This window comes from Neolamprologus multifasciatus, chromosome 18 (genome assembly GCF_963576455.1).
Source record: "Neolamprologus multifasciatus chromosome 18, fNeoMul1.2, whole genome shotgun sequence".
In the NCBI taxonomy this organism is placed as follows: Eukaryota; Metazoa; Chordata; class Actinopteri; order Cichliformes; family Cichlidae; genus Neolamprologus; species Neolamprologus multifasciatus.
Genome location: NC_140456.1, coordinates 29,445,024 through 29,463,533, shown reverse-complemented (window position 1 = coordinate 29,463,533; position 18,510 = coordinate 29,445,024). Strand labels below are relative to the sequence as shown.

General features: G+C 40.5%; 1 protein-coding gene across 1 annotated transcript; it reads left to right on the top strand.

Annotated features, from left to right (window-relative positions):
• The first annotated feature begins 3,156 nt into the window (after positions 1 to 3,156).
• nop9 (NOP9 nucleolar protein) lies at positions 3,157 to 18,211 on the top strand. The gene is made up of 12 exons (XM_085141522.1): positions 3,157 to 3,287; positions 4,733 to 4,958; positions 7,078 to 7,314; positions 7,745 to 7,948; positions 9,825 to 9,932; positions 11,949 to 12,090; positions 12,185 to 12,377; positions 12,468 to 12,608; positions 12,781 to 12,900; positions 13,023 to 13,235; positions 13,336 to 13,441; positions 13,538 to 18,211. Exons 2-12 carry the CDS (start codon positions 4,742 to 4,744, stop codon positions 13,690 to 13,692), a joined length of 1,836 nt encoding a protein of 611 aa, XP_084997648.1. The 5' UTR covers positions 3,157 to 3,287; positions 4,733 to 4,741; the 3' UTR covers positions 13,693 to 18,211.
• Positions 18,212 to 18,510: the final 299 nt, after the last annotated feature.

Genomic DNA, 18,510 nt, shown 5'->3' with positions numbered 1-18,510 from the left:
TGTTTTGAAAGGTGTCTATTATAAATTGTATTATATGTATATGTGTTACATTTTTAAAATTAGAATACAAATTTAATGCCACAAACCTGAGTTGTCATATACATCTGTGATCAAAATCCCCAACTGTTACGATCTCATTGATAATTGTTGATGCTGCCTCCACTGAGTGAGCAGCAGCGCCCGCTGAATATTACATTTTAATATTTTTAAAGGTTGGCACAGAACAATGGTTTTGGCCCTGTTGGTAATTTCCTCCTTCTTAAGAACTGTACAGCACATGTATTTCTGAAATAACCTTTGTATTTAAATTGTTTTAAGCTTAATGTTAGGGGTGTTAGCCAAGCCGAAACAGGCCACTGTAGCTGATGTTAGGTAGGCATCACCACCTGTACTCAGGAAGGGCAGTGGAACAGCTTAGTTGTGACTGAGCTATTTATGATCTGATAAATAAATTGGCCCGTTTCGAGGTTTTATAAGGGAAATTACAGTTTTATTCATGTATTTATTAGCTTGTTAGCAGTAATTAGCAGTTGTGGACAAGCACTTATGAGTGCGATTTGATAATCCAGATTGATTGCGTCAGCTAAATGACTTTTCACCGTCCTGTTTAAATATGGTCATTTCCATCTTTTGTATACAGTCTATGGATAGGACATAATTTTTGACAAATCTTCTGCACTTGCTGGCTGACTGTGTCTGAATGGCTAAAAATCTGTAAATAGTCTCTTTTCTGCTACAGCTGCCTGTGGGTTTTTTATTTGTTTCCTCTGCATGCATCATTTACCTGTGAAAAGTAGAACCTGCATTTCTCATCTGAAAGCACAATATTTCGACTTACATCACCTCTAACAGCACTCCCAGTCATTTACTGCATCCACAGATGCGTCACCTAGCCAGAAGCAGCACGCTGGCGTCAGGAGGATAAGTAATTGTTGTAACTTGAGACTGGCTTCAACAGCAGTCTCCCATAAATACTGTTTAAAGTCTAGTATAAAAATGGTTTGGGATTTATAGCTGAATTCTTCATTCTTAACAATTGTACAAGGTATCATCTTTCTTTCTTTTCTTTTTTTTTTTGTCAATATAGCATCAATTTGGATGTTGTTGACATTTTGTTGAAGTTAAGGGTGTGGCAGCTTTGACAAACAGGCGAGCTGAGACAGTAAGCTATAGCCGATCTCTGCCTCCTGTAAATCCACTCAGTAATCTGGACCATGCTTGTTCCTTTCTGAACATTTCATTAATGGAATTGCTCATCCAGCATAACAATGTGAACTGAAAAGTATGCACTTGTCCATAAAGTCACTTCCATCTTTTATAATTTACAGTCTGTGGCCAACAAAACTCAACACAAATCTTCTAAATCTCCCCAGCAGCTGATTATGTTTCTTTCTATTTTCTGTGTGGATTGGCTGGCAATTCTAATACCACATATCTCCAAATGCTTCTCTTTACCAACATCTCCTTGTGTGAGATCATTTTCCTTAGATACAACACTAAGGAAGGAGAACAGGACTGGTACTGATTGGCTCGATAGAAAGGTCGAGCTGTATCAAAGGTAGAAATACACTAAAAGTGAAGAGAGTGTGTTAGAAAAATGTGCTTTGAATAAATGAAGAAAACGAGAGAGACAGAAGTTCAGAGGATTAATAAGGAGGAAGAGAGGGTAGCTGTGAAGAGGATGAAGAGTGGAAAGGCGGGTGGTCCAGATGTCATGGAGATGCCTCAGAGAGAGGACATTTGGACAGAATTTAACACAGTTCTGGAGCGTGAGGGGATGCCTGAGAAATGCAGAAGAAGTGAAGTGGCATTGATTTTCAAGAACAAAGGTCCAGAGCTGTAGTAACTACAGAGGGATAACGTTGATGAGTCAAACCGTGAAGCTATGCTGTTGAAGCTAGGTTAAGGGGAGAGGTGATGATCAGCGAACAGCAGTGTTGATGAAGAAGTATAGAGAAGTTCACAAGTTACACTGTTTCATTGTGGAGAAATGTGATAGGATGTCAACAGGAAGGAACTGTGGTACTGAGGAAGTCAGGAGGGGTAGAGTGGTAAGTGAGGATGGAGACTTTGGGATGATGAAGATGAAGCTGACAGGCAGGAGGAAAACAGGAACACCGCAGAGAAGGTTCACGGAGGGTTCATGCAGAGGGTTGGTGTGACAGAAGAGGAAGCTGGGGATAGGGTGAGATGGAGACAGATGACAAAATCTTAACTTACATCACGTCTGATTCATTTAAATGTGCAACATTTACTGTATCCACGGATATGTCATTTTCCGTAGAAGTTTCAGATGAATGGGTTTTTGTTTTTCCGTTACACTACAGTCCAGTCTCAGCAGAAATCCAGAATGTTGTGCCCTGAGCAATAAAACCACTAACCCATGAACAAACAGTTATTAGGAAACAATGCCCCCACCCAAATGCAAAAAAGATGGGATGCAGTAAAACGGCATTTTGACTGATTTGGTTAGAGCTCTCCCTTCACTTGTGGAATGCATCTATTAACCTTGAAATAACCATGTATTGATGATAACTGTGATATTAAGAAAAAAAAGGTACTATGTTGATTTTGTCCTTTATTTTATTTTATGCCTTTAGGCAAACTTTTTCAGTAGCTCTTGTAACACATTTGAGCTCAGTCTGCCCAAAAAATACAATTTGATGGCTAGTGTTAATAATAATATTATCATTTTATTTTTAAATCAACGTCATATCATTTTTGTGTAATTATGACGCCAAATTGTGATATTATGGCGTTGCTACCATGAAAAAAGCATGTTTTTTGTTTGAGAATTATGAGGTTTAATTTGATAACCTTGCTGCCAGTTAAAAATCCCAAGAACATTAAAAGTGACTTCCTATTTTATGCCCAACGAGGCTGTTCTGTTTTGTGGGTTGGGATGGTGTAAGATGTCGACATTTGATTATCACAGGTTTTTTTAATTGACTCATATGCATGTTGGGCACACCTCTGAACCCCCATCGAGAGGTCGTCCCGAATCAGCCTTTCAGGAAAGTAGCTATGCTGCCCTCTGCTGGTGTCAACCAATAAGGACATTGAAGAAAAGACAGCGACGTGCTAGTTCCGGTAAATACAACCAGTTTTTATCTAGGCTACATAAATAAAGCCTTTTCAAGCATGGTGAACTATTTATTTATGTATTTGTTTATTTCTTTATCCATTCATTAATCTTCAAGGAAACTGTAATAATATTTGTCCGCGTGCTGTTACGTCATCATCACGCGTCAACGGCACAGTGCTTCGGTCTGACTTGTCTCTCACACGTGAGTAAAACATTGCTTTACAGAAACGATATTATTATACACATTTTTCCACAGAGTAACTTAGCAGTGTGGTTTAGTCATTCTTTAACAGTTTGGGAAACCATAGTTTTTTTTTTTATTTTGGCAACGTTTTCGAGAGTTTGTGTTGTTGTTTGGAGTGCAGCGCGTGAGCATGGACAGTCCCTGTGCCTGTTTGCTTATATGTTTGCATGTTTTAGTCGAACTCCTTCTAAAATAATGACAGCTTTATTTGTGGCCACTTTAATATTATGCAAATATTACCTTTTACCTGTAACAGCTTTTTAAAGTACAGTCTTGATCCGTATATGTTGCTAGGAAACTGCAAAATAGGTGCAGTTATTTATTGAAACTTGCAAATATGCACGGAAAGAGAGTATATAGAGCAAAAAAACAGTGTGTGCAATGCTAATGAGTTTGAAAGTCAGTATTTGGTATTCTTTAATCCAGCCTGGACCCTGTTAGGCAAGCTTCATTCTCTCCTTACTTCCTTCTGATGTGCTGACAACGATTTGAACCAAACATTTTTATTCATCACTCCAAAAGTCCTGTTCCTGCTGATCTTTAGTCCCATTCCTGAGTAATATGGTATTCCTCAGTCTGTTCTCCCTGTATCCCTTTCTTAAGATTTTTTTTTCTAGCCACTCTTTCACTGAAACCATTTCCGATGAGGCTCCAGCACAATCATCATCCATCTCTCAGGTCCTTTGCTGAATTGTTTTTCTTTCCAATTTCTGAAAGACATGACTGACTTTCAGATACTGTTAGCTTGCTGTAGGTAGCCTTTTAGACCTCCCAATGCTTCGTTTGTCCTTAAAATATTCCCTAAATAGTTTTTTATTAGATTTTCTTCGGAGAATCACCTGTTTTTTTTCTTTGGGAATCACCTTTTCACTGCACAGATACCATTTTATGCTGGTCAAATTGCGTTATCTTTAGCAGCTGATAATGAAATGTAACCTGTGTAAAACTGATTCTCTGCTAAGTTGTCTTTTATGTTTAGACACAGCGTTGGTTCAACCCTTAAGTTAGGTGTTTTTTGTTTTGTTTTTAATGCTTGAATAACTTGTAGGTCAATGTTAAGTGTCTTCCTCTGAAAATGGTGAGGTACGAGGACAAATGATTACATAAGCAGCCAGTGTCCAAAAAAAACTTTGGAAGACCTTCAAAGAGCCTGAAGCCCAAAGAGCCTTCGCTCAAGAGCTCTTTAGAAATCACAAGAACATCTGGGTCTGTGGAAGCAAAATATAAAGAAATGAGGGTTTGATCAAGACTTGTGCACAGTACTATATATCTATTGAAGTATAATAATCTGTCTTACTGGTAGCAAACATGCAGCAGTGTAATAAGATATGGTATGTAGTTAATTGGTTCACATCTGCTTTAGAAACTAGCTATTTATTTCACTTGTATCCTTGTTTTTAAAGGTTCAAGATATGCTGTCAAAAGCAGAAGAAAAGAAGCCACAGAAAGGGGGAGGAAAGAAGAGGAGGCATCCCGGAGAAGATGAAGGAGGAGAGAGGAAGAGGAGAGAAAGTCCAAAAGGAGAGAAGGGTCAGGGTGGCAAGAAGCGCTTGGACGCCCTCAGTGTGGGCTATTTCCGCCGTGTCGGAGAAAGGCTCAGTGAAGGCTTTGAAGATGATGAGGAGAAAGGTGAGAAAGGTCCTTTTTTTTCTGGGGATCTGAGTAAAGCACAGGACTGGAACTTTAAATAAGGGGTGCAGCAGAAGGTCACATTACACAGCACCATGTGCAGCCATGATTCATAAACTTTATCTTTTGAACTTGGCTGCCATAGGGAACAGAGAATCACAGACTAGTGACATGTGGAGCATCCTCTGCCAGCTTTGCTTGGATGAGGTCTGCTGAAGCAGACTTAGACTGTAGAGAAGAAACACATAAGCTGACAATTCATTAAATGCATTTTGTCCAAGGAGTACATTTACTTATTCCATCTTCATAAATCGAATCATTTTTTCACATTTGTTGAACTGCGGGATATTGAGCTGGTCGGTCAAGTATCAGAGGGGGCTGTTAATCAGTTTTAGCTGCTTTGGTGTTAATGGCATTAACAACAGGTGCACTAGAGGGGGAACAATGAGACAAGCCCCAAAACAGGAATGTCTGTACAGGTGACATTTTTCACTAGTTTTGCTTTTGGCTAGGGTCAGTGTCACTGCTGGTAACATGAGGTGATACATGGGCCCTACAGAGGTTACACAGGTAGCCCAACTCCTACAGGATGTCACATCAATACGTGCCATTGCCAGAAGGTTTGCTGTGTCTCCCAGCACAGTGTCAGGAGCATGGAGTAGATTTCATGCGACAGGCAGTTACTCTAGGAGAGCTGGACAGGGCCATAGAAGGTCCTTAAACTATCAGCAGGACCGGCACCTGCTCCTTTGTGCAAGGAGGAACAGGTTGAGCACTGCCAGAGCTACAAAATGTAATTAATTATTATTTTTTGAGCTGTTTATGTATAGTAGATTGAATATTTGTGAGTTTTGAGCACAGCACATAATCTGTGCACTGTACACACATCAGTTTGGCTGCTTTCCCCTTCAAGGTTGTGTCCTTAAAGTGGCGTCAGCATTCATGCTACATTTACGCTGGCTCACTTCTTGGAAGTTTTTTTAACCACTTCTACTAAGAGGTTCAGGTTACAGGGAGCCAAATCTTTGTGCAAGTACTGTCTTGGCTGGCCCAAAAACTCCTGTGTTTCCAGTGTTTACTCAGGATGGCACGCACCTCAACTGTTTATGCCAAATGTCCTGTCTCAGCATGTCACAGCCGAACTTCTCTGAACTCTGCTCCTTGCTTTGCTTTTTATTGGTTGATCTCACCTGGTTTATATCACCAGGATGTCCAAAAGAGGATAACAGGAAGTTGAGCCTCACGTGGAGCAAGAACAACTAAAGACAGCTCAAACTCCCCCGATTCACGGTACACTGGTGCCATGAATCAGGGCCCAAAACAAGAGAGGTTTGATTATTTAAATAACAAACTAGAAGATAATTGGTGGTGGGTTCAATAAGTTAATCGAATGTATTTTCACACAAAGCTTGGTCCAGACTGTGGAGGTCGCTCAGAAGCTGTGCTCTTGTGCTTTCTGACTGATTAATTTCTGCATTCCCACAAACGACCATCTGTTGGAGGAATTAGCTGACCACCATCAGTGCGAACATCTTCAGCTCTGTTCTGCCACAGAGCCGATGGTGAATGCGACACATAAATCACCTCCAGCCTTTCCAGTTGCTTATGTAGCGAAGCAGATGTCAGGTTTATTTACTAGCATTAGATCTGCTGTCATGTGTATATAATGAAGAAAAAGAGGAGAAAGAAGAGAGAAGCCTGAATTGGAAAATGGTTTCAATCTGTGATTGATCGCCCTGTCCGTTTTATTTTTATTTTTTAATCTCTATTTAATACAGTACCCACCACTACTTCATACCAAAGATGCCCACTGTGTTTTATGCTAATTAAGTCATTGTGTTGACAAGTGATGTGTTGGTACTTTGTGTGTTTCTGAAGCAAAATCCTCCGTTAAGTAATTGCTTTAAGAAAAACTGCCTGGAGCTGGATATAACCGTCTCTTGCACTGACCTCGACTTATTCACGTCATGCACTGATTTTAAATGACTGCTCATTGCACGTCCATTGCATCATTTTACCTTAAACATAACAAACAGGTTCCTCTCCCTCCTTCCATTATATTTCTGCTTTTAACTCCAGCAGCTTTCTTCTCTGTTTATACTCACCCCGTCTCTCACAGAGATGTTTGTGGAGAATGTCCTCACAGAAGTAAAAGGTAAAGCGGCCTTGGTGGCGACAGATCAGACCGGAAGCATCACTCTTCAGCGGCTGCTCCCGCTGTCCAGCCCCCAGCAGGTCGGGGAGGTGCTGGCTGAACTGGGTGGAGAATCGGGCTCCGAGTTTAAGGCGGTTTCTTGTGACCGGTGTGGAGGCCATGTCGTGGAGAGCGCAGTCAGACAGATGTCCAGGTGGATGGGTAAGTTCACACAAGTGTAAGTTTGCTTTACAAGTGAAATATCAATTCAGCTTCAGTTTAGTTTTATTTACACAGCTGTAAATTACAAAATCAGTAACTTCAAAATGATTTATACATTTTACAATACAATATTACAGAGAAACCCCATCAATCAGATGACCCCCTATGAGTGAGCACTACTTTACTTTACTTTAAAAACTCCTTTTTAAAGGGTAAAAACCTCCAGTCAAACCAGGCTCAGGGAGGGTCGGCCATTTCCAGTGATCGGTTGGGAGTGAGGCGGGGGGGGGGGGGGATGAACTGTGGAAGCTGGAAGAAGGATAAGAGTGATAAGAAGGGAAAACATTCCCATTTTCTACTGTGACAGAGAACAGCTGTGGTTGAGAAAATCGCACCAACCTAACTCCTGGTGGGACTCTGTCCTTTTTAGAGTCCTCAGAGAAGGAATCATCTCCGCCCACAGAGGAGGAGGGAGAAGAAAGCCTGTTGGAGGCTCAGGTGTTGTCTTTCAGTCAGGTGGTGAGGGACAACGCTGCCGAGTTCATCAGACATGTTCACGGCTCACACGTGGTCCGCACGCTTTTACACGTGCTGGGAGGCTGCCTCGGACCACCTCGCACCGAAACCCGTCCAGGTAAATGCACGCAGACACACACTCACGCTTGTATGAAAAAATGAAGATTTTTAGTGGATACTTTTCCCATTTAATTAATTAAACAAAACACTAAAAAAACAACTATCCCTGAAGGTTATAGTTGTAGGGCGTCGTATTGAAAAAATAAAAAGTGTGTTGCACTGCTCTCTCTGCTCGTTCATGTCATATATTACACTTGATTTGGTTTCTTGAGATATTTTTTCAAGGTCAACTTTGATCTTGGGTGCAAACTTAGCAAATCCTTAGCCAACCCAGGTGCTCACGCCCCCTCATTGCTGTCTATTTCCATAAAAAATTGTGGGTAATATAAAATCTTTGCTGCTTTTCACACTTGGTGTGACCTTGACCTTGAGCTGATTTTCACAAAATTGAATCAGCTCGAGCTGTTATTGGTACCTACCATCGCACAAACTTCAATGCAAGAGCGGTAAATTTAGGTCAAAGTAATAAGTGATATCACAAACTAACCACCTCCTATCATCAGTTTAAATTTGCTCTTTACATAAATACATTTATATGCATATGGAACTGTACATACTGCAGCCCACCCGCAGTCCATTTACAGCCTATCATGGGGCTCCAGCCCTCACTTTGGGAATCCCTGTACTAAAATGTGCAGCGACAGAGAACCGTGTTTGGTTGTTAGACCTCCAACAGTGACAAGCAAGTTTATGCTGTTTTCTGAGCAGTTTTTGAGTTCCACAGCAGGATGCTCCTGTCTTTTTTTTCAGGCCATGTTAAGTGGGAAAACAAACAAACAAACAAGCTGAAAAATATAAATGACTAAACTAACCGAGCACTCAAAGCACTTTTTATTATTCACCCTGTTAAACGCACATTTGTACAAGTGCTTTTTTCTGTGCCTAAACACCTTTTCTTAACATTCACACACACACTCACCCTCCAGCGGATATGCATGCAGACTGGAGGAGCCAGAGATCAAACCATTAGATATTCTGGATAATCCTCTGGTCTGACTTCTAGATCATAACGATCATAATTTAGAAACAGGACTTCATGTTTAAGGTGTTCACATATGTCCTGCCAAAGGCCTGTTTTCCCATAGATTCTATAGAAACAGTCTTTTTGTAACCCAGGTACCCCTGTTAGCCAATAAAATAATGGAGATTGAAAGCACTTAGCTGTTGGTAGGATTGTGTTTTCAGGCCTGGAAGCTACATCCATTATTTCATCCATGATGAGTAGAATAAGCCGGTGTCCATGTTTCTTTGTTTTTTTTGTGATCTTTATGTTTTGTCCAATTAGCAGCACATAAAGTATGCTGAATTAACCTCTAGATGTTCCACTTTGCAAGATACCCATGCAGGCACAGGCTGTTAATACTGTAATACGACACCAAAGAACACGTGAAATACGATTATTCTCTGCCAGGTTCTGTAGTGATCCAGCTTGCTTTATTTGTTAGCTTTAGAGATAATGAGATCCCCAGGAAGCACAAGTCAAAAAGAATCTAAATACACATGCATAATGCGTGTATGCTAAGAGCTGACTGAGTTATGGCTCAGAGAAAAAGAGCAAATTATGATACAAATTGCAGCAATTGGCTGAGAAGGCATGTAGAGTAGCTTAATTGGCAACACTGGCACTAGCTGACATTTGCTATACAGAGAAAGAGCTTTCGGTTCACCCTACAAAAAAAAGCAATTTCTCCCATTTGGCCCAATGTCTCACTTCAGTTTCTTTTTCTGCAAGATGTAACAGAAGAAAAATAAAGCTCTTGATCTGCTGGCTTTGTCAGTGCGCTTTTCTTTTGAGACTATGTCAGGACCTTTATGCCAAGAGGTTTCTTCTTCTTCTTTGTGTTTTCTCTGTTCATATTCTTGTTTTTAACCAGGAGGAAAAGAGCGGAGCATCCCTCCTCAGCTGACAGACTTTGAGATTCCCACTTCCTTCTGGTATGAGCTTAAAGATCTTACAGAGACCTTGATGGAAAACATTAATTGTAAGTCATCTTTCATAAAATAATTGGTGGTTTTATTATTATTTTGGAATTTAACTGTTGTCGTATGATAGATGTTTTAAGTAGGTCATTAAAAAAAGAAAGCAGCAGTGTTGCCTCCCTCTTCCTGTGCTCTCCTGACTCTTGTAACATTTTTCTGGGAATCTGAAAACCATAGAAGCTGTTTTTGAATGCAGGCGAGGATTTGGAGTAAAGTCAAAGGGGAATCGCCTAAAGGCAGTCTTGAACAGAATGCTGACCAGCATGTGTTTAGAATTTATGTGCTCAATTCAAATTCTTGCAGTCGTAATATCAAAACAAAATGAAATGGGCAGTAAATAAAGTGAGGGCAAATGCACACGCTGCAGAGAAGCCTAAGTGGCTTTTAGTAGAGCTCTGTGTCAGAAAGAAATGCTGTTTAGTCCAGTTTTTCCATTAGTTAACGTGCACACACACACAGTCTCTGATTGAAACTATAGGCTTTAAACTGTAAGCCATTAATCTGACAGAGCAATGGTGGAATCTGGCACAGCAGACGCAGTTTAGCAGGCATTGTAACATAAATTGAATTAAAATGAGATATTAAATACAGTGTGGCTCCAATGCACGTTCAATTTTCTGCGTTTGGTGAATTTTTTTTTTTTAATGTCAGTGTGAGTTGAGTGATCAGAATTTTTTATTTGTCTATAATTTGAGGGAACAGAGTTGCAGTCGAAAGTTTGAACACATTCATGAGTTTCTGTCATTTATTTCACAATTTTCTGTCATTTGGCAAAAAACCCAAAGGTGGATAATTAAACATAACATGTATGGAATTGTGTAGTAAACATTATGTGTAACTTCCTGTAGACTTCAGCATTTCCCTTTAAATGTATTTCCTATGTTCCAGCCGTCATACCAGGCTAACAAATATAGCTGGTGTCAACAAATACAACATCTCTAATGGCTAAACAATAAAAACAAAAACTATAGCTCAGTGCAAAATGACATTTATGTATCTCCCGAAAATCTGGGAAGGGTTATAAGGCCATTTCCAAGCAATTTAGAGTCCATCGCTCTGCAGGGAGAAGGATTATTCACAAGTGGAAAACATTCAAGGCATTCTTCCCAGGAGAGGATTCCCAGCAAATTCACCCCAAGTTTAGACTGCAATGCTCAAAGGAACTGCGAAAAACAAAACAAACAACAAAACCCAGGAGCTACATTTCAGACACGATGGGCCACAGTTAAGATGTTAAATGTTAACATTCATGAGTGCACAGGTAGAAAAAGACTGAACAAGTATGGCTTGTTTGGAAGGATTGCTAAGACACAAAGCCTGTTCTCTCTAAAAAGAACAGGAGGTGCCCACCAGGAGTGTTTTTGTTTTCTTTTGCAGCCTGCAGCTTTTTTTTAAATCTGCAGTTCTTCGAATGACCACTTGAGGCTGTAATCCATCCTTTCTTTTTGAGAATAATTGCTTAATAGCTGCGATTAAATAAACCCTCCTGCATTAATTAAATTAGTCTGGTACAAAAAGCAATTTTATTTTCTAATAAATAATCTAACTGTATGGAATTAGGTTTATTCTTATTCATTCATTTACCCATTGGGATATTTTAAAGAGAAATTATGAAAAAACTTCAGATGAGTGCTTGCTTCCAATTTTTTTTGACTGGTACTATTTCTTTAAAAATGTGGCCTCGATCACATTTTGTAGTTGTAGTGAAAGAAGAGTGTTTCAGTCTTACGATGGTCTCTCCTCTGGGTGGACCTACTTGTGGAAATGCTGCAAACATGCAACAGTGAATATTATGTATTTTGTTAAGGCCGTTAGTACATAACACCTGCTTGTGTATGCAGTTTTACTCTTGTACTGCTGGTGGCAGTCACACTTGCAAAGACAGGGAAGACTACTACTACACAATATTAAAGTATTTACACACAGTGTGTTTCAGTGAGGAAGCATCTTTTGTTTTGTTCATGACAGGGCACCTTTGTACTGGCAGGAAGTCTCAACGGTGCTTCTTCTCTTTGTAGTAAGTGTGACTGACGCTGTTGCCAGCGCAGTGTTCCAGACCATGCTGACTGTGTGTCACAGAAAACGGCCCAAACTCTGCAAACAGCTCCTCCGGCGCATCATGGAATACCTGACGAGTTGCAGCGCTGCTCCTGGAGTTAGGTAAGAGGCCAAAGTTTGCGTTTGTGAACCATTGAGTGTTTTTTCTTTCTTTATTTTAAGAATGTTGTGTTGTGTGACTTTTATTTCCCCGTAGTCCGCTTCTAGTCTTTCTGAAGGACCAGGCCTCCAGTCGCCTCATAGAGACCATCATACAGCTGTCCCACAAGCCACTTCTCCGCGGGCTCTACAAGAACCATCTCAAGGGCCAGCTGGTTGACCTCGCCCTCCATCCCATCGCCAACTTTCCCATCCAGAGGCTAACAGCAGCATCTGCCAAATACAAACTGGTAGGTCACACCTTGTGATTGAGAACGTGGGAGGGGTGATTTGTTGGAAATTTTTTCACCGACTTCCTGGTGTCATTCCTTTTTCCACAGTTCCTGAAAATATTTGACGAGCTGGTGCAGGGAGTGGAGGCGATCTTGGCCGCAGGTCACATGGGTGTGATAGTTCAGCTGGCAGAGAGCTGCGCAGAAAGTGAAGAGAGGCAGGACGAGATGATGCAATGCCTCCTCAATGTAAGCTTAAAAGAGGGTTTGTTGTTGAAGTGCAGGCCCACGTGGGCCCTGAGTGATTAGAACAACCTTCTTTTCATTTATCCCTGTGTTATGATTGGTGTTGATGGAGCATAACAACTACTTCATGTTTGATTTGTGGATAATGAAGCCCTGTCGATGTGTTGCCTCCCAGGCTTTCCACTGCGCTGAGCCTGGCTCTAGACACGTCGCCTGCCTCCCTCTCTTCATGTCTCTGCTCACCTATGAGGTGTACTACCACTCTGACACTGCAGAGGGCAACATAAGCACAGAGGTAAACAGCTGGGAGGAAAAACATTTGTTTGATTGTAATTGTAGTCTTGGCGTTTCAGTTGGTCTAACAGTGCAGCGCTGCACCAAAATGCATGTTTCATCAGTTGTCAGGGTTTTTTCTAGATCCCACTGACCTCCATATGTTACCACGGATCCCGGCTGGTCCAGGCACTGGCTAAATTCAAGGAGCGCTCACTCCTCCTCAGCAGCCTGCGCACTCTGAGCCCTTCGGACCTGCTCAGTATGGCTTCTGACCCCTCAGGCAGCCACGTCCTCCAGGCCCTAATCACCACATCCAGTGACAAGGGCAGGGGGAAGATCCTAAAGAGACTTGAGGTATGTGATGCTTAATTCAGAAAGCAAAATGACTTCAAGTATTACATGTGTAAGTTTTAATGATCATTCTCTTTCCATATCACGCTTTTTGTTGTTTCAGGGTCAGTACGTCCAGATGGCCTGCTCCAGGTTGGGCAGCCGGGTACTCGAAGCCGTGTGGAACAGCTCTTCAGTCGGTCAGAGGCAAAGTATCGCACAGGAACTAGGTAATAATAACAAACATTCTCTCTCAGAATCCCACTTTTCCTGTGACTCACTTCCCTATTCATGACTTCTGTTCCTGTCTCTCCTCCCCTTCTCAGTTCCAAGTGAAAGCCAGCTGAGGTCAGATCAGTTTGCTCGTCACGTGTGGGCCAAATTTGCTCTCTCCCACTTTGCACACAGAAGAGCCCACTGGCAGGAAATTCAGACGGGCGAGTCCAAGAAGCGGAAGCTTTTCAGTGACATCCTTGAATGACAAGCGCGTATTTGTGAAGAATTGTTTTGTTGTGATTTTTTTTATGTAAATAAAAATAAAATCTGAAAACATTTGTGTGTGCGCTGAATTAAAGTTTAGTTTTATCCAATGTATGCTATGGATTGTATGAATCAGCCTGACCTGTAGGGGGCACTGTAGGAACATGTATCATTTTAGGCTTCATCCCATGGATGAGGTCTTCAGTTAACTAGAGCCACATTAGTTTAAATGTGTGAGCACGCAAGGCCCTTTTTTAACATATTTTTAGTGTGTTGCTTAGTGTTTTTGCTATGGTGTTGCTGAATAGTTACTGAATCCCCCTTATTTACACATTAACTAGGCACACAAATAATAAAAAGGTAAAAGGGGTTTTGTTAGATTGGGGATGTAACAAAGAAAAGGAGTCAGATTCAAGGCATTTGTTAAAAAGCACCACCACCCACCAGTGAGTCTGACAATGAAATACATCTTAATCTTGAGCTCATCTAAATGTCATCTTTCCTCAGGATTCTTTCATGGAAATGCAAACAAATTCAGGCAGTTAGGAAATTGCTCAGTGCCTCAGCAGCGGGCAGGTTTTGTTGTTGGAGACACTTTCATTGATCATAAATTGATTTGAAGGAGGAAAGTCTTTACTTGGGAAGACCTTCTCTTCTGAGAAGAATCACAATCACATCTTTCACTTGTCTTTTTAATCCATCTTATGAAACAAAGACTCAAAATACAGATGATAAAAATGGGCTAATTATTAAGGCATTTCCAAAAGTAGCCCAGTAAAGGAACTTGACTAAGTCACGATTTATGGCAGACTGATTTGTAGTGATGGGATTTCCGGCTCTTTCGGTTCGGCTCACTAAAAAGAGCCGGCTCTTTCAGCTCCGAACCGGCTCTTCAGGTTGTTTTGTTGCTTTAATTAATTTATTATTAACAATAATATAAAATTATGCACAAAAGGAATTACTAATGTAAAAAAGTGGTTTTATTTATATATGTTTATATATAAATATATGCGGTGGCCCCTAGAGACAAAGCATGTACAAACTCAAATTCATTTCTAGCATGAACTGAACTTCCAAAACAGAGCTACCTAGATCACTTAAATTACACAATTGAAAGCATGAAAGCATATGTGTATTGTTTGTGTATTTATACACAAGCATTCATATATAGTCAAATAATAAAAAAATAAATAAATGTTCATTTACCTGTTACTACCACACACCAAATCCGGTCGTTGGTACTTGCTGGCTTGTGTAGCCACTAGGTAACAAAAGCTCAACACTGCCCCTAGCATCCCTGAGCACTTCTGTTGTCTTTTGTACGTGTTTTGGAGTTTGTATGTACTTCTGAGTTTGTACGTGTTTTTTACGTGTTTTGGAGATGGTACGTGTTTTTACTTGTTATGGAGTTTTTACGTGTTTTGGAGTTTTTACGTGTTTTTACGTGTTTTTACGTGTTTTGGAGTTTTTACGTGTTTTGGTGTTTTTACGTGTTTTGGAATTTGTATGTGTCTGTAGGGGCCACCGTAAATATACTTTTATTTATTCACTCCACATAAAATGTAATAAATAAATCATATAATACAAAAATCAACTATTCACATTTCATCTTTTAACTATTTAAATTTTCAGCTTTTTCCTTTTACAAATTTAAAGTGAAACAACACAAAACACTGCAAACCACAACACAATTAAATATAAATTATAATATGAAAACAAAAAGAAGATGCACATTCTCTGTCATATGGACCTGCATGAATAAACTTTCTGAATCCTTTATCATCCGCAACTGAAAATAGTTGTGGATGATTACTATACCTTTCTAATGTGATGTTGTTGTCCCTGGCTCTCTTTCTCTGTCTCTCCCTCCTGCTCTGTTCCTGTGCTACTGAATGTAACTACCGCCCCTGCCCCCTCTTCCCAGCTTAAAGCACAAGGCTCGCATGCTGAGTGAAGCGGAAAAAAAGTGCGAGAGAGAGGGTGAGCGAAAGAAAAAGAAAGAAAACACAGCTTGCGATAAGGAGCCGGCTCCCGTCGTTCACGTCAAAGACCCGGCTCTAAGAGCCATTTCGTTCGCGACCGACCCATCACTACTGATTTGATATATCCAAATATTTTTATAGATCCTGTATACATCCAATTAGCAATCTAGGGTTGCATATATTTTGAGATGCATATATTTGACTTCACAAATACATAAGTCACTTGAACCAAAGAGAGTGATATTACCAGCAGTAAAGACCTGGTTATATCATTAATGTGTATATTCTTTGTGCGCTTGTTAGCTTCTATGTTACTTTTTCCAACAGGCTAATGTGTCGTATAACATCAAGCGAACTGTATTTTCAGATACTGTAGCAAAATGCTTTTTCAAAAATAAAACTATAAGAAAACTATTTTGCTTACGTAGCAAAAAAAATACACAAAAATAACTAGCTAAGGTAATAGAGAAAACACTCGGAACCACAAATGCTAATAGTAGTGCTGCATTCATAGAGAGTATAAAACCATAAATAGTTTAAGAAAAAAGATGCTAGTACTGAAGAAAAATGAAGCTAGCACTAGCATTACGTATTAGCATAATTAGCATTAAGCGCCTCAAACCTGCATTTTATTTGGCCACCAGATGGCGATAGCTGTGGTTGTAAAAAGACTTCTGGTCCTATAGAAGTATATGAGAAAACAGGTTTCTGTAAACAGTTTCCTTTTGATTTTACCCTGTCACTCATTTTGGGTCATATGAAATAAAAAGTTGCTTTTATTTAATCAACGTTGGCCATACTGTGCTGTAAGATGGAGAATTAGCTGTGGTATGAAACTGCATGCTCATTGGCTGTCAATCACAAGCCGTTAGCCAGTGAACACGTGGTTTCACAGTCAGAGCAGCCCTTTTCATCACATCCATTTCTTTTGCAACCAAGATGGAGATGGTGGAAACGCTCACATTTCACATCGGGACTTCAGAAATCAGTGGGGGAAGATTACAGCAGCTATATCAGTCTTTTACGTCCACATGAATCCAAGTTCTATAGAGTTTGCTGTTATTAGTAGAGAAATAGTCCTGTGGATTTCAGTTAGCTAAAATTAAATCTAATCTTAGCACAATAATGCTAAGCTAAGCTAAGTTTCAAATGCCCATGAAAGTAAAGACAACATTGAGAACAGATCTACTCAGCTCCTTTAACTTCCTAAGACCCGAACTCTTCCACTGCATGCATTTTTATTTCTCTTTGATATTTGGCCATATTGGGACCCGATAAATGTAAAAACAAAGGATTACCAGATTTTTTTGTTTCTAAGAAAAATGAGAGCCACATATGAGGATATTCATTTAAAATTTTGATAGAACAGTAGCAGTATAATGTCCTCAAAAGTGGATATCAGGCCCTTGTAGAGCAAAATTGAGTATTCTGGTCTAAACAACCCAAAATGTGATGTCGACATATGTGGACGCCAGGTCCTAGGAGGTTAAAGTGAATGATTTATAGCAGTGATTAATAAATAAATAAACTTGCTCTAGTTCTACAGAGTGAATCTTTTTTAGGGTTGCCATATTTTGCAACACACGGCTTTGCTTACACGTTTTGACCTGCTATTAATCCACATTACTGAAAATGTGGGGAGCACTGTGTGGGGAATTCAGCGCATAATGAGGTTGTTATTACAATCCCCTGGCCTTATTGTTCACCGCAGCTTTGACCAAAACAGTTTTCACTACATCAGCGGGAGATAGTCAGGCTATCGTCTGGCTCATCCTCACTCCTTTTGTTGCATTTTGGTTATCGTAGCTCTGCGAACGTATTATCGGCTCTGTGCACTCATGAGACAAAGCAGAAAAACAATGACCTTTGAGCTACAATGAGCCGTTGCTCCTTGAAAATAAATCACATGAATTCCCCAGAGATGCAGCAACGCTTCCCTCCAATGCCACTTAGTGCCCTGGCATACCAGTGTTGCGGGCATCTCTGCGGCCTCCACGTGTCCCGGTCCCGGTTACCATCATTATCCCCTTGCTTACATGCCCATACCAACATATCAGGGAAATATGCTCCTTATTAGTTATGCACAGCACTTACTGAAAATAGTCTATCTGTGGTGCAAAGTGAGGAGTAAGTTTGACAGCCTTTCTCTGGCACGCAGTAGGTGGTGTTTCGTCTTTTAAGCTCCCTGTCTTCCCTGCTCCCGAGAAGTATTCTTTTTCCCGAAAATCACAGTAAATGCCCACAGAATGAGTCAGCGACAGAAATACAGAGAGAGGGAGGATATCTGTCACGATTTAAGAGACTGATATACTGTCAGTGAAACAAATTCTATCATATTTTCCTTTTCTTTTTCGTTGAGAGATTCTGTATGGCTGTCAAATATCTGACAGCTATCTGACCTGTTTAAAATGCCATAAAATCCATTCTGCGTCTTCTCTTCTGAGAGACACGTTGCACAGTCATTTTGAAGGGCTATCCAGCGTGTGCGCGTGCTTATCACCATCTATTTGCTTATTCAAAAAAAAAAGAAACAGAAAAGTAAATGGAACACGCACAAAAAAATCTCCCCCGTTTCTGAAAATCAACATAAATATAGGACATTTGAGATGCCAAAGGACTCTAGGACTCATCGTCTCCCTGACAACGGTCTCCAAGCAACCATTACTCCTCAAAGCCTTTCTCCAATCCCATCTCTGCCTCTGAGTCTCTCTCTCCTCAACCCCTCTCCATGTCTTTGCCAGTTTGCCTTCCTCTCAAGTGTCCTCCCATGTATCCACTCCAGATAGTTATTGTACCAGTGTAAGAAAACACATCAGCCGTCCGATGTGATCGTGCGT